At 35.7% G+C, this 14118-nt stretch overlaps 1 protein-coding gene and 1 long non-coding RNA gene across 5 annotated transcripts; one reads left to right on the top strand and one right to left on the bottom strand.

Moving 5' to 3' along the window:
* Positions 1-2826: 2826 nt before the first annotated feature.
* Positions 2827-9204, top strand: LOC107831651 (uncharacterized). 4 transcript variants are annotated; one of them, XM_075233565.1, is made up of 3 exons: positions 2827-5754; positions 5902-5988; positions 8891-9204. In XM_075233565.1, the coding sequence occupies exon 1, from the start codon at positions 3059-3061 to the stop codon at positions 5750-5752; it is 2694 nt and encodes an 897-aa protein (XP_075089666.1). In that variant the 5' UTR covers positions 2827-3058; the 3' UTR covers positions 5753-5754; positions 5902-5988; positions 8891-9204. The 4 variants fall into 4 exon arrangements, with proteins under 4 accessions (XP_075089666.1, XP_075089665.1, XP_075089664.1 ...); XM_075233564.1 differs by lacking the exon at positions 8891-9204 and adding an exon at positions 8178-8835; XM_075233563.1 differs by having other exon boundaries at positions 2829-5988.
* A 1703-nt stretch (positions 9205-10907) lies between these two features.
* Positions 10908-13857, bottom strand: LOC142170599 (uncharacterized). Its single transcript, XR_012699864.1, has 3 exons — positions 13806-13857; positions 11058-11123; positions 10908-10945 (listed from the first exon to the last, which is right to left on the bottom strand). It is a non-coding gene; the product is annotated as an uncharacterized LOC142170599 (long non-coding RNA).
* Between the last annotated feature and the right edge of the window lie 261 nt (positions 13858-14118).

The following is a 14118-nucleotide window of genomic DNA, read 5'->3' as shown; positions in this document are numbered from 1 at the left end:
TACAAAATATATAAAAGATATATTGTATAAAATTTGTATAAAAATTATATTTAAGTGTTATGATATTGTAAATGTATATAACTGGGTAGAAATAATGTGTGAAAGTTTTAGATAAGTTGTATAATATATAATTATATTATACAACAGCCTCTCTGCCCCTCGGGGTAGAGGTAAGGTCTGCGTACATATTACCCTCCCCAGACCCCATTTGTGAGATTACACTGGGTTGTTGTTGTTGTTGTTGTTGTGTATAATATATAATTAGTTGTATGAAAAAGGTTCTCATTGATATTAGAAAAATAAATTTGAGTTAAACTAAAATAAATTTCCTAACTTTGAGTTGTTCGATTACAGCTTGTTTGGATGGTTGTTACGCATCGTTTCATAATGTATTGTATCGTACTGTATTGTATTGTACTGTATCGTTTGATAAATACAATGTTTGGATAGATTGTATCGTTTGCCATCGTTTCATGATATCACGCACCAACAATATTAAGAATAAACTTGCAATATTATAAAGAAAAATTATGATACAAGGTAAAATTACTATATAAAAAAGTAGGGTAAATGATAAAATAAAATAATTTAATAATAATAAAGGGTGAGATTGAGAGAAAAAGACAAGGTAACGACGCGACCATACCAAATCGGTCGTTACATAAAGTGGCACATTTCATCGCTATGTAACGATGAATTTAACGATACGATACAATAAAATTTAAGTAACAATCAAAACAAATATTGTATTTAAAATAACAATACAATACGATACGATACAATGGGTAACAACCATCCAAACAAGCTGTTAATGACTTTCCATTACCTGCCCTAAGCTCAGTCACGGGATTTAACCTTTTTCTCTACCTCAAAAGGCCAAGGAGCAGGTCTATCAACATCAGAACTTTTGCCAAAATACCAAACGATTTTCACAGGTAAAGAATAATACTACAGTAAATGGAACAAGTTCAGAGCAATTGACCAAACACTAAAACCTCCTGTGGTTATTCTTTGATTTTCCCCATGTTTGTTAGGTCATCTTCTTCTATATTAAACAAATATTTGTTCACTTTTTCGAATATTAATTTGTAACAAGAAAACAACTTTGAATAGTTTATTCAGTAGATACATATGTTCATGAATCCCAAGGGTTCAAAGCAGCCGCAGAAAAGATCCCGTACCAATATTCTAGACTTAAGAAAGAGAAAGGTGAAAAAAGGAAAATAGGTGTAACTAAATTCCTTGATTGAAAGCAGTAATAATGAATTGCAAGCCTTTTAAGGTGGAATGTATATATTTTGTAAATAAAATTTATTTAGGTCGGGTAATTAATTAAACATAAGTATTTTTGGTAATAAAGTTTCAAACAGTGTATTAAAAGATAAAAATTCTATGTTTAATTGGGGTCATAGTTTAAAATTAGACCAATAAAAAATTTTCACGTATAATTTAAACAAATATTTTTTTTATTTGGCATTGATCGTTAGTCGTAGGGGCATAATTGAGCCAGAAAAATAATGATGGGGTATTTTTGGCTCAATAAGGGGTCATTTGGTATTTGGTATGAGGTGTAAGAAAGTATATGGGTGGTATAAAAATTTAATACCACCTTAATATTCTGTTTGGTTAGCAAAAGAGGTATAAGTTATTCCGGTGTTAATTTTAACACCGTGATAACTTATACCTTATAGAGGGTGGGGTAATTAGTACTGGTATAACTTATACCTTCTTCTTAGAAATTATGCAATTGCCATTTTTAATACAACATATGAAACAGTGGATAAACAACAATCCTCGCATAACTAATCCCAGCATAACTTATCTCAACATAACTTATACCGGCATTAGGGGTGTTAATGGTTCGATTCGGTCGGTTATTTTATAAAATACATACCATAACAATTTTTCGGTTATTCTATTATATATAACCAAAGTTATATTTTTGAAACCGTCCCAATCATGTCGGTTTCTCTTTCGGTATCGGTACGGTTCGGTTAATTTTCGGTATTTTTTTAAATGTTATGTAAAATTCACCAGTAGAAGTAGAATGCAATAAAATACGTTCTTTTATAGGACTTAGCAAAACTTTCTAGACATTCTTACTGTTTAAAGGGTGATGAATTAAAAAAACATGAAAGATGGCCATAGTTTAGATCCATCAACTATTCTATAGCAACGTAAAAGAAATTAAGTAAAAGCAAAGAAAATATAAATTACATGAGTGGAAAGTTATTAACCAAGCTAGGACTCAAGAATAAAGTCATAGAAGATTAAATATTCAAAAAGGTAAATTCAAATTATATGAATGGAAACATATTCAATACGTTGTAGTTTGCTAATCATAATCGCTAGAATACTTTGTGTCTTACTAATACAAATACTTGAAATAACTTAGTTTAAGTAGAAGTAACATAATAGGTTTTAGAAATTAGTATTATAAGTTTAATTACTTGTTGGCTTGTAATGGTTTTTATAATTCGAAGGCCCAAAGAAAAATTTATTGCTTTATTATTTTTAAACTTATTATCTAAATATATTTTTCACATAAAATTTATTCGATACGGTTCGGTATTTTTCGATTTATTTTTATAAAATAAAAAACATGCCGTAATTATCGGTACAGTTATAGTTTTATATAAAAACCTACGGCTTTTTAAAAAAAGCCTAAAAATCGGTTCGGTATGGTACGGTTCGATCAGTTTAGTCAGTTTTTAAATATTCATTGACACCCCTAACCGACATAACTTTATATCGATATAAGTCGTATTCAAACCAAATGAGCCTAGGTGACGGAGGATATATTTATACTAAATCGAATAGGCAGGGTAATTTTCACCCTTTTCCGAAAAAGAAATAAAAAGTAGTATAGAAAAAAAGAAAAAAGAAAAAAGAAAAAGAGGAACAAAAAATTCGAAAGTCAGCCCTACTGTGTTCAGCAGCCACTGCGTTTCTGAGCTTCCATTTTCAGTCTCCTTCTTCAGCTCCAATGAATCTCAAAACTTAAACGATTTCTTCCATTCACGGAGTCGTCAACACCGCCGTCTGATTTCCCAATACAATGATCCAATTAACGGCGTTGATTACTCCATTCCGTTCAGTTCACTCAATTCCTCTCTTCTTTATCAAATTCTTCCCATTTTCCGTTTCATCTTCAACCTCAGAAGAATCTCCAGAACCTTCCATTAATCACCAACTCTTCTCCCTCCTTTCACATCCGAATTGGCAAAAACACCCTTCCCTCAAAACTCTAATTCCTTCCCTATCCCCTTCTTCCTTTTCGTCTTTCCTCTCACAATACCCAAATCTAAATCCCCAAATTGCCCTCTCCTTTTTTAATTATCTCTCCTGTGTCCCTTCTTTCAAACTCAATGTTCAATCCTACGCGTCCCTTTTACGGATTTTAATTTCTAATAATCTCTTTCGGGTTGCTCAAAAAACCCGACTTAACATGCTTAAATCATGCGAAACTCGTGACGACGCCGTTTTTGCGATGCGTTTATTGCTTGATATGAACAAATATGATGAGTTTAAGCTCAATGTGTGGGCTTATAACACGTTGTTGATGTGTTTATCGCGATTCGTTATGATTGAGGAAATTAAATGTGTGTTTGATGAAATGTTGAGTGATTTAATTAAGCCTGATATTTATACTTTTAATACTATGATTAATGCTTATTGTAAATTAGGTAATATTGTTGAGGCTGAATCTTATTTGAGTAAGATTTTGCAAGCTGGTTTGAGTCCCGATACACATACTTACACGTCGTTTATACTGGGGCATTGTAGGAGAAAGGATGTAGATAGTGCTTACAAGGTGTTTGAGGAAATGCCTAAGAAGGGTTGTCGAAGGAATGTGGTTTCGTACAATAATTTGATTCATGGGTTGTGTGAAGCGGGGAGGATGGATGAGGCGATGAGGTTGTTTGTGGAAATGGGAGATGAGGATGCTTGTTGTCCGAATGTGAGGACATACACGATTCTCATTGATGCGTTGTGTAGATTGGATAGGAGGGCGGAAGCGTTGCGATTGTTTGATGAGATGAAGGAGAAAGGATGCAAGCCGAATGTTCATACTTACACTGTGCTTGTTGATGGCTTGTGTAAAGACTTTAAGCTTGACGAAGCGAGAGTGTTAGTGAATGTGATGTCGGAAAATGGACTAGTTCCAAATGTGGTGACATACAATGCTTTGATTGATGGATACTGTAAGAAAGGTTTGGTTGATGTCGCGTTAGATGTTTTTGACACAATGGAACCGAATAACTGTATCCCGAATGTCCGTACGTACAATGAATTGATTTCTGGCTTTTGTAGGATAAACAAGGCGCATAAGGCAATGTCACTACTTGATAAGATGCTCGAACGCAAACTGTCTCCTACTGATGTCACTTTTAACTTGTTAGTTCATGGACAGTGTAAAGAGGGCGAAATAGGTAGTGCATTTAGGTTGCTTAGATTGATGGAAGAGAATGGTTTGGCTCCTGATGAGTGGACTTATGGTACTCTAGTTGATGGCTTGTGTGAAAGAGGCAGAGTTGAAGAAGCTCACACCATTTTTAGATCTCTGAAAGAGAAGGGTATAAAGGTTAACGTTGCGATCTACACTGCTCTAATTGATGGATTTTGCAAAGCTGAAAGAGTTGATTTTGCCTTGACGTTGTTTAAGGAAATGATTGAGGAAGGTTGCTCCCCAAATGCATGCACTTATAATGTGTTGATTAACGGGTTGTGTAAACAGGGTAAGCAGCTGGAAGCAGCCCAATTACTTGAAAGGATGCCAGAAAGTGGTGTTAAACCCACAATTGAATCCTATAGTATCCTGATCGAGCAACTATTAAAAGAATCTGCCTTTAACCATGCGTACAAGGTTTTTTATTTAATGGATTCCATAGGACACAAGCCTGATGTCTGCATTTACACTTCGTTTCTAGTTGCATATTACAATGAAGAGAAATTGAAAGACGCAGAGGATGTGATGGCTAAGATGGCAGAGGAGGAAGTTAGGCCAGATTTGATGGCCTATACAGTAATGATTGATGGCTATGGTCGTGCAGGATTACTGCATCGAGCCTTTGATGTGCTAAAATGTATGTTTCATGCTGGACATGAACCTTCTCATTACACCTATTCCATTTTGATCAAACATTTGTCCCAAGGAGGACTTGATATCAAAACAAAGGCCAGTTCCATTAATATTGCTGACGTGTGGAAAGTGGTGAAATACGAAACTTTGCTTGAACTCTTTGATAAAATGGGGGAATATGGCTGTCCTCCTAATACAAACACTTTTAATTCTCTTGCTACTGGCCTCTGTAGAGAAGGACGCCTTGAGGAAGCTTCGAGGTTACTTGATCATATGCAGAACTGCGGAATATCTCCTAGTGAAGATATGTACACCTCAATGGTAAATTGTTGTTGCAAGTTGAAACTGTTTGAGGATGCTGCAAGATATCTTGAAACTATGCTTACACAAGGTTTTTTACCATGCTTAGAGTCATACAAGCTCCTCGTGTGTGGATTGTATGATGACGGAAACAATGAGAAAGCTAAGGCGACCTTCTTCCGGCTTCTTGATTGTGGGTACAATAATGATGAAGTAGCTTGGAAGCTTCTAATTGATGGCTTACTTAAGAGGGGTTTTGTAGATAGATGTTCGGAGTTGTTGGATATTATGGAGAAAAATCGTCTTCGGCTTAGTACCCAGACATATTCATTGCTGCTAGAGGGACTTGATAGAACAGACAACAAATAAAAGTATGAAGTTCCTACTTCTGTGATTCTGCTGCATATGTTTGTGCAGTCAAGGATGTCCACAACTAGATCTTCATTGACAATGGAGATCTTCATGTGCACCTTGATACCCTGTTGCTCAAATAAAGATCTCTCGTTCCATGCCTGTAGGCTATTCTGTTTAAGAGGAATTTGCCTCCTGAGAGATCACTTCGGAATCATCACTTGGTATATGCAGCTCCTTCTTACAAGTTACAGGCAAGTTACTTTGTTTTCTTAACTTTTTCTTGCATTCTTCCATCTATTATTCATCTTTTTTTTTTTTTTTTTTTGATAAAGTAAGAGATATTATAAATGGCATCAAGAAGATGCAGAAATATAGATACAAAAGATTTGTTAGCTCCAGTACAAAGAGTCCTATACTAATGTTAAAGAGCTAACAAAGTCCAAAAAAATTGTCAGGGGAGTTTACAGGTGTTAAGGTACTCCAACTGTACAAAAGTAAAAGACATTTAGCCTTAAGGAGTGGTTTGGAGTTGCTATTCCATCAAAACATCTCCTATTCCTCTCATTCCAAATACACCAAAAAATACATAAAGGGATTAGTTTCCAGATTTTCTTGATGGTTGTACCAACTTTCCAACTATTCCAGTTCAAAAAGGCTTCCTTTAAACTCCCAGGCATTACCCAGTCCATTCCAAAAAGAGACAAAAACATGTTCCATAGATCTGTTGAAACTGGGCAGTGTAGTAGGAGGTGCCTGGATGTTTCTTCATTTTGCACGCACATGTGGCATCTGTTTGCCAAGTGGAAAGATCTTCTAGCTAGGTTGTCTTGGGTCAAACATGCTTCATAAAGTGCAATCCAACCGAAAGAAATCACCTTTGGGGATGCTTTTGTTCTCCATATGAGCTTCCAAGGCCAGTTGTCCACCATTTCATTCCGAGCACAATAAGTACCCTGATTTAACTGAGTATTGGCCATCTGGTTCTACCTCACATCTCAAAGTGTCAGCTGCTTGGTCATTATAGGTGATGCTTCCCAATCTAGCCATCAAGTTGAGTAGCTCTTCAATTTCCCAATCTTGCATGTTTCTTCTGAAGATTGGGTTCCAAGAGTTTCCTTCTCTGTAATGGGATATGAGGGAGTCCTGGTTGGTAGATATAAGGAATAGGTTGGGATATTCCGCCTGCAATGGTGTGGCGCCAAGCCATTTATCTTTCCAGAATCTGATGCGCTGTCCATTCCCAAATCTGAGGCTGCAATTTCTTGAGAACTCTTCCCATAATTTGCTGATGTTCTTCCAAAGACCAACACCATGTGGTGCTCTTGAGGTCTGGTACACCAGTGATTGAGTGATCCATGTTTTGCAGTCACTACTTCCTTCCATAATGCTGGCCCTTCTTGACTGTATTTCCATAACCATTTCAACAACATACATTTATTATGAACAGCTAAGTTACTGATGCCTAGACCACCCATAGTCCTAGGCTGTGTGACCTTGGCCCACTTAACCAGATGAAACTTGTGATCTTCACTATTACCTTTCCAAAGGAAGTGTCTCCTTAACCTATCCAAATGTTGTAGTGATTTCTTAGGAATACTGAATAGAGACATAGTGTAGGTTGGGATACTGTCCAAGACACTACTGATGAGTGTCACCCTGCCTCCCATGGATAAATACTGTACTTGCCAAGCTGCCAGCTTCTTCTCAACCTTTTCAATGATACCATTTCACACTTCAGAGGATTTGAACTTTGCACCCAATGGGAGGCCCAGGTAAGTGGCTGGGAAGGATCCTGTGCTGCAACAAAGAATTCCTGCTAGATTCTCCAAATTGTCCACTGTGTTGACAGGATAAATTATGCTTTTCAGCATATTAATGTGAAGTCCTGACAGTACCTGAAAAATAATAAGTGTTAGATTCAGGTTCTCTGCTCCACCGAATATAAGGGTATCATCTGCATAAAGCAAATGAGAAACAGTGATGACATTCCCTGGAGCTTTCCCCACATCAAACCCTCTTTTCCATTGAAGGTTTTTTGCTTTGTCCAGCATTTGGCTCAGGCCTTCCGTGGCCAAAATGAATAGAAAAGGGGAGAGAGGATCCCCTTGCTTGAGACCTTTTTGGGGGGGAGAAGAATCCGATTGGGCTTGAGTTTATCAAAATTGAGTACTTGACAGTTTTGATACAGAATTGCATCCACCTTATCCACCTTTGTCCAAATCCCATTTTCCTTAGCATTGTGATGAGATATTGCCAATTGAGTTGGTCAAATGCCTTTTCTATATCCAGCTTGCAGATAATACCAGATTCGCCACTCTTCAACCTCCAATCTTCCAAACATTTGCAATTAAGGGAGCATCTGTGATTTGCCTCCCTTTTAAGAAGTTTAAGAAAAAATTTAAGAAGTTTACATTCTTTAATTCTCACTTTGAATATACAGGACGATCAAACTGCTAAATTAGTTCATTTAAATGAACTCGTGGATGTTGCAGAAGATTGAGGACAAAAACGATTAGATGTCTTGTTTATGAAACTCATGGTTATCTATGCATTTTTAAGTTCTCTCTCTGAATTTGATGTGCATTTGTATTTTGCCGGGGGGCTGGAGGTCGGCCACAAAGTAATTGCTGTGCCAGCTTTAGAGGATTGTCACTGCATAAATGTACAGAATATGGTAACATTTTCCTCCCCAGCTGTTGATTCTACACTAAACATGCAGGCAAAACTGTAATGCACTTAAACACGCTGTATTTCTTGTACAATCCCTCTTCACACTTCTTTCCCCCTGATTCCTATAGGATAGTTGTCATTGGATTCTTGATTTGTCAATTAAGTCAAAGACACAAATTAGCTCGCCTGTTGTAACACCTATTAATGAGTTCAGGTTTTGTTGAATGTATAGCGACATGAGTACCATGGAGATGAGAAAGTTGTGTAAAGAATTATTTGCCGAAATACTAGAAGAATAGTTGAAGAAGTGGTGACATGAAAGTTGTGCTTGATGCTCTCTTTCTGCTGCACTAAGTGGTCTTTTCCTTTCTTGAGTTATGACTACTATGGAAAAAGATGACGACGACTATTTGCAAGTCAATCAATTATTTCAAAATCGTTACAATACATCGATTGTGTTTATATGTTTTCTGTGTTGGTCAGGAAATTTATCATTATGGCATTAAGGGAGTGCAACATACCATCTACGAAAGCCAAACTATGATTACAGCCAATTATATAGAGGGCAGCAAAGAACGAAAGTCCAAACTTATGAAAGTAGAGCTAAAGCAAGAGACTCTATTGATCAGTCTATAATGCAAAAGGAAGCTCTAAAATTGGACGATACCTTTTTATTCCCTATAGTCGAGTTTTGATATTGTCACGTCTTTGTTTCATAAATTTCATTAGAGTGTAAATTATTAATGATTTGTATGAGGAGGGTTAAGATTTAAGTTATCTAGACTTGACAGTGTAAATCTTCTTTTCCCAATTGATCGCTGCAATTTAATTGACTATAGCTCAATTAACCTCATGGTATAGAAAAATTCTGGACTATCAATACTATAGGGCAGTGTTTTAAAAGGCGTTTTCAGGGCGAGGCGCATCAAAAATACCCCGATGCGATGGTGTGAGGCAAAAGTCTCAAGAGGCGTATGCTCAGGCGTTTGATGCGTGTTTTTTTAGTGAGGCATAAGCCATAGAGACTTATTCAAATTAAAACAAATTTTGTTGAATAAGTATATAATACACAAATTCTCAAAAGTCAGTTTGGTAATTACTCAAAAGTTTTAAAAAAGGAACTGAAATGTATTAAATTTAAAAGTCAAGATCTTTTTTATTGATTGAAGCCTTAATTCATGGTTTTTCCCAATTTTTTATTTTGTCTGCTAGTTTGCTAGTATCTCCCAAAATCAATGAATATTCATTTTTCTTTTACAAATACAAAGAGAACTTCATTCTTCTTCATAGCAGCAAGTTCAAAGTTCAAATTGTAAGTTAGTCATCCTTTTTGTTCCTCCATGTAGAAAACTTTATTCTTGTCAACTCCAGTTACCTGTGCTTCTAAGTAGCGTATAATAGATTGTTTTGACTTATTTTTTGTGGGGATGGAGCACACACACACACACACACACACACACACACATATATATATATATATATATATATATATATATATATATATATATATATATATTTCATATAGTTTTATTTATTTTTTATGCAATTTTACATGTTTATAAATATTTACTGTAATTATATTATTTTATAAAATATTAAAAATTAAATACTTATGGGCTTACGCTCCGTGCTTCGGGGCTTACGTCTTGCTTAGACATATGTAAAACGTCCCGCCTTTTAAAACACTGCAATAGGGTATTGATTCTAGGGGTGAGCGTTCGGTATTTCGGTTCGGTTTTTAGAATTTCGGTTCGGTATTTCGGTATTCGGTTTATCGATTGTGTATACCAAATACCGTACCAAGTTATTTCGGTACGGTTCGGTATTTCTTATTTTGGTTCGGTACGGTTTCGATTTTTAACAATCAATGAACAATCAATGCTAAGTGCTAAGTGCTAACAGTGGACATGCACAACACAATTGAAATTCACTCTAAAAGAATGTTTTTCGATATATAACACTATAATAAGTTAACAAGAACGTGCACATGGCTGAAACACCAACACTGTAATTTTCACTCTAATTTGACACTATAATTTTCACTCTAAAACTGTAAAACAACTGCACAAGTGCACAACCACAACGTGAACGTGCACAACTGCACATGGCTGAAAGCCTGAAACAAGAATAACATCTGCAGTTGCACAACTATATTACTGCACAAGAATAACATCTGCAGTTGCAGAATAACATCTGCAGTTGCAAAAGCTGGCCAACTGCACAATGCACATTACACAACTATATTAAACAACTTAAACACAGTTAAACACTTAACACAGTCCAACAAGTCCAACAACTTAAACACAGTTAAACAAGTTAAACACAGTCCAACAAAAACAGTCTTAACTCTTAAGTATTAACACTTAAACACAGTGCAACACTGCAACTGGCCAACTGCAAGTCTGCACAGTCTTAACACTTAAACAGTTAAATATAGTGCAACAAAAATAGAGAGGGCATCCCTCAACAAACAGTCTTGACTCTTGAGCAGTAGCACGGGGCGTTGAGCAGTAGCACGGGGCATGATTGCACTTGAACCTAAAAAAAATATAAATCATAAGTTAAAATATTATAGTTTGATGATAATAAAACAAAACTACAAAATATTAAGTATATCATTATCACCAAACAAATAGAGTATTAAACTTACCACTCAAGATGCAAGTTGCAACTATACATCAAACAATGCTAGTAGTGCTTCCATTATTTTCCATATCTAAAGATAATACGACCAAATATGTCATACAAAAGAAAAAGCATGATATATTATTTTGAATTAAAATACACACAAAATATTAAAGCTTACCAAGCTCGATTTCCTCAAGATACTTCAAGTCTTCTTCAACATTAATAGGATTCTTCTCTAAGCCAATCTTGAAGACAAATAAGAGCTTGCACACATTTAGGAGTCAATGAACTCCTAAATGAATCAAGAATACGGCCACCAGTGCTAAACACGCATTCCGACGCCACACTAAAAATTGGAATTGCCAACACATCACGAGCCAACTCCGAAAGAATAGGAAATCTGGGAGCATGTGTTTTCCACCAACTTAAGATATCAAGTTCTTCACTATAAGGCTCTTGTTCTTCACTAATGTATTTATCCAACTCCGATTTAGCACCCCCATTTCCATTGTCTTCCTTTTGTTTCTTCAAGCTAAGCTTAGTCCTTATTTTTGATGCACTTATTACACTCCCACTAGGTGTATTAGATGTGTTGTTAGATGAAGTAGAACTAGATGGAGATTGAGGACAAGATTCGGTTGAATACTTTTTTAGATACTCTCCAAACAAAGAATTCATATAAGCATACACCTCAGCATTTATTTTCTTCCCCTTTTCCTCCCCAAAAAGTTCTTCAAGTGCTCCCTCAACATATTCAAATTTGTTACGTGGATCCAAGACGGGAGCAATAAAAATCATTTTATTCATCTTTTCAGGCTCACCCCAATACTTCTTGAACTTTTCTTGCATTTGCTGAGCCATTTTTCTCAAATGCTCATCCTCACTAGCTAAACACATTTTCAAATGACAATAAAGTTCAGATACATCCTCAAAATGAGAATTACAAGTGACATAACGTGAACCTGAAACTTTTTTAGTTAGCTCGTGAAATCGTGCAAGAAACTCTATCACATTCCTCACATTCACCCAATCATCAGATTCAAGAGGACCTGCATTACCACCATCTTCACAAAGATGAGAACATTGATATGCAGAAAATCCATCATCAAAAAGATGCAACTTGTCAAAGGCTTTTTCAAAATGTTGTGTTATATCCAACATCAAATAGGTGGAATTCCACCTGGTAGGAACATCCAAACACAACGTTTTGGTACATTCTACCTTTACATGTGCACAACACTGTTTAAACTTTAAGGTCCTTGCAGGCGAAGATCTCACATACCTCACAATATTTCTAACACGTGTCACAGAAGCATCAAGTTCTTTCAAACCATCTTGCACAATTAGATTTAGTATATGAGCCATGCATCTCACATGAAGATGTTTACCACTCATCATATTAATTTTCCGCATATCTAACTATTTAGACAATTCTTTAACAGTGACATCATTTGAAGAAGCATTGTCCACAGTAATAGTGAAAACCTTGTCTAATTTCCATTCAAGCAAACAATCCCTAATAGCTTTAGCCATCTCTTCACCCTTATGACTAGTGATAGGGCAAAAATTAAGTATTCTTTTATGCAACTTCCAATCCCTATCAATGAAGTGGGTTGTCAAACACATATAATTTATTCTTTGTAATGAAGTCCAAGTGTCTGTTGTTAGGCAAATTTTTGGTTGTGCTTCTCTAAAAGAACTTCTTAGATTTTGCCTCAATTCACCGTAAACTTCATAACAATTCCTTGTTATTGTTCTACGAGAAGGAAGACGAAATAGTGGTTGAGTTTTTCTCATAAACTTCATAAAGCCTTCATTTTCTACAAAGCTAAATGGTAGTTCATCAGTAACTATCATCTCAATTAAGGCCCTCCTAACCACTTTTTGATCAAATTTCCAAATTGATCCTTCATCATTTTGGCACAATTGAAAATTTATCTTTGTTTGACTATTATCTTCTGCAATTTTAAGTGGGTATTCTTTGCATCTAAGCAAATGATTCTTCAATCCTGTTGTTCCATTCTTAGATGAATTAGCAGCATAAGCTTGTTTACAATATCGACACCGTGCTTTCCCAACCCCATTAACCTCAAATTTATCAAAATGGTTCCAAACGTCAGACCTAGGTTGCATTGCTTTCCTTTTCTTGGAATCTTGAGTATCAATGGTGTTGGTGTTACTATCTACCGTAATAGGTAAACTTTCACTAGAACCAACATCACTTACTTTACTTGTATCTTCCATCTATACAAAATTAAACAAATATAAATATAAATGAACAATCAACAAATTAACTACCTAGCTATCAGTAACAATCAACAAATTAACTACCTTGCTACCCTACAAAATTAAACAAATATAAACATAAATTCCCAGTAACAGTTATTTTGAAACCAAAATCTACATAAAAGGTTTCAATGACTATTGTTCAACAAATGATCCTGGGTTAAAGAATAAGAGAGTGACTAAATCTTTTCTTGAAATTCTAGAAGACAACATAATAGAAGATACTGTATTTCATGGTTTTCAAAGAGAGCAGTCTGCTATTGTTAGTTGCTCTGCTCATATGGTAAAGTTCTAAAAATCAGACCTAAGCAAAGTAATCATATGGTAAGCCTAACACATAGTCGTGTACTCACAACTCTTATTATACAAGCAAATGAATTAAACAGCATGAACGTGATACAGATAATATTTTCCTACTAAAGGGAAAAGCTCGGAACACCAGTTCATTCAATCAGCAGTACAACCAAAAGAAAGCGAAACATACCTTTGAAATTGAAATTGAATCGAGCTCGGAACACTGGAACAGGACATCAGCGTCTTCGACACTTCGTTTGCCCGGAATTTGTGAGGAGTGAGGAATCGAATCGAGCTGGAAATCGCCGCCTATGATATTTTCCTACACTGGAACAGTATACTTCGTTTGATGCAGAAAATCAGACCATTATAATTTATACTTTTATAGGCCCATGCGGAAACTCAAAACTCGTAGACCGGTGAAGATGAGATGAGACTTACAAAACGTAGACTGATATCCTAAGCAGTCGATTCTCGTCTAGACTCGCAGACTGATAAGTGAT

The sequence above is a fragment of the Nicotiana tabacum genome, chromosome 16 (genome assembly GCF_000715075.1).
Source record: "Nicotiana tabacum cultivar K326 chromosome 16, ASM71507v2, whole genome shotgun sequence".
In the NCBI taxonomy this organism is placed as follows: Eukaryota; Viridiplantae; Streptophyta; class Magnoliopsida; order Solanales; family Solanaceae; genus Nicotiana; species Nicotiana tabacum.
This window is presented reverse-complemented; position numbering and strand designations above follow the sequence as displayed.

Coding starts and splice junctions, on each gene's coding strand:
- LOC107831651 (XM_075233565.1), top strand. CDS start 3,059: ATGATCCAATTAACGGCGTTGATTACTCCATTCCGTTCAGTTCACTCA.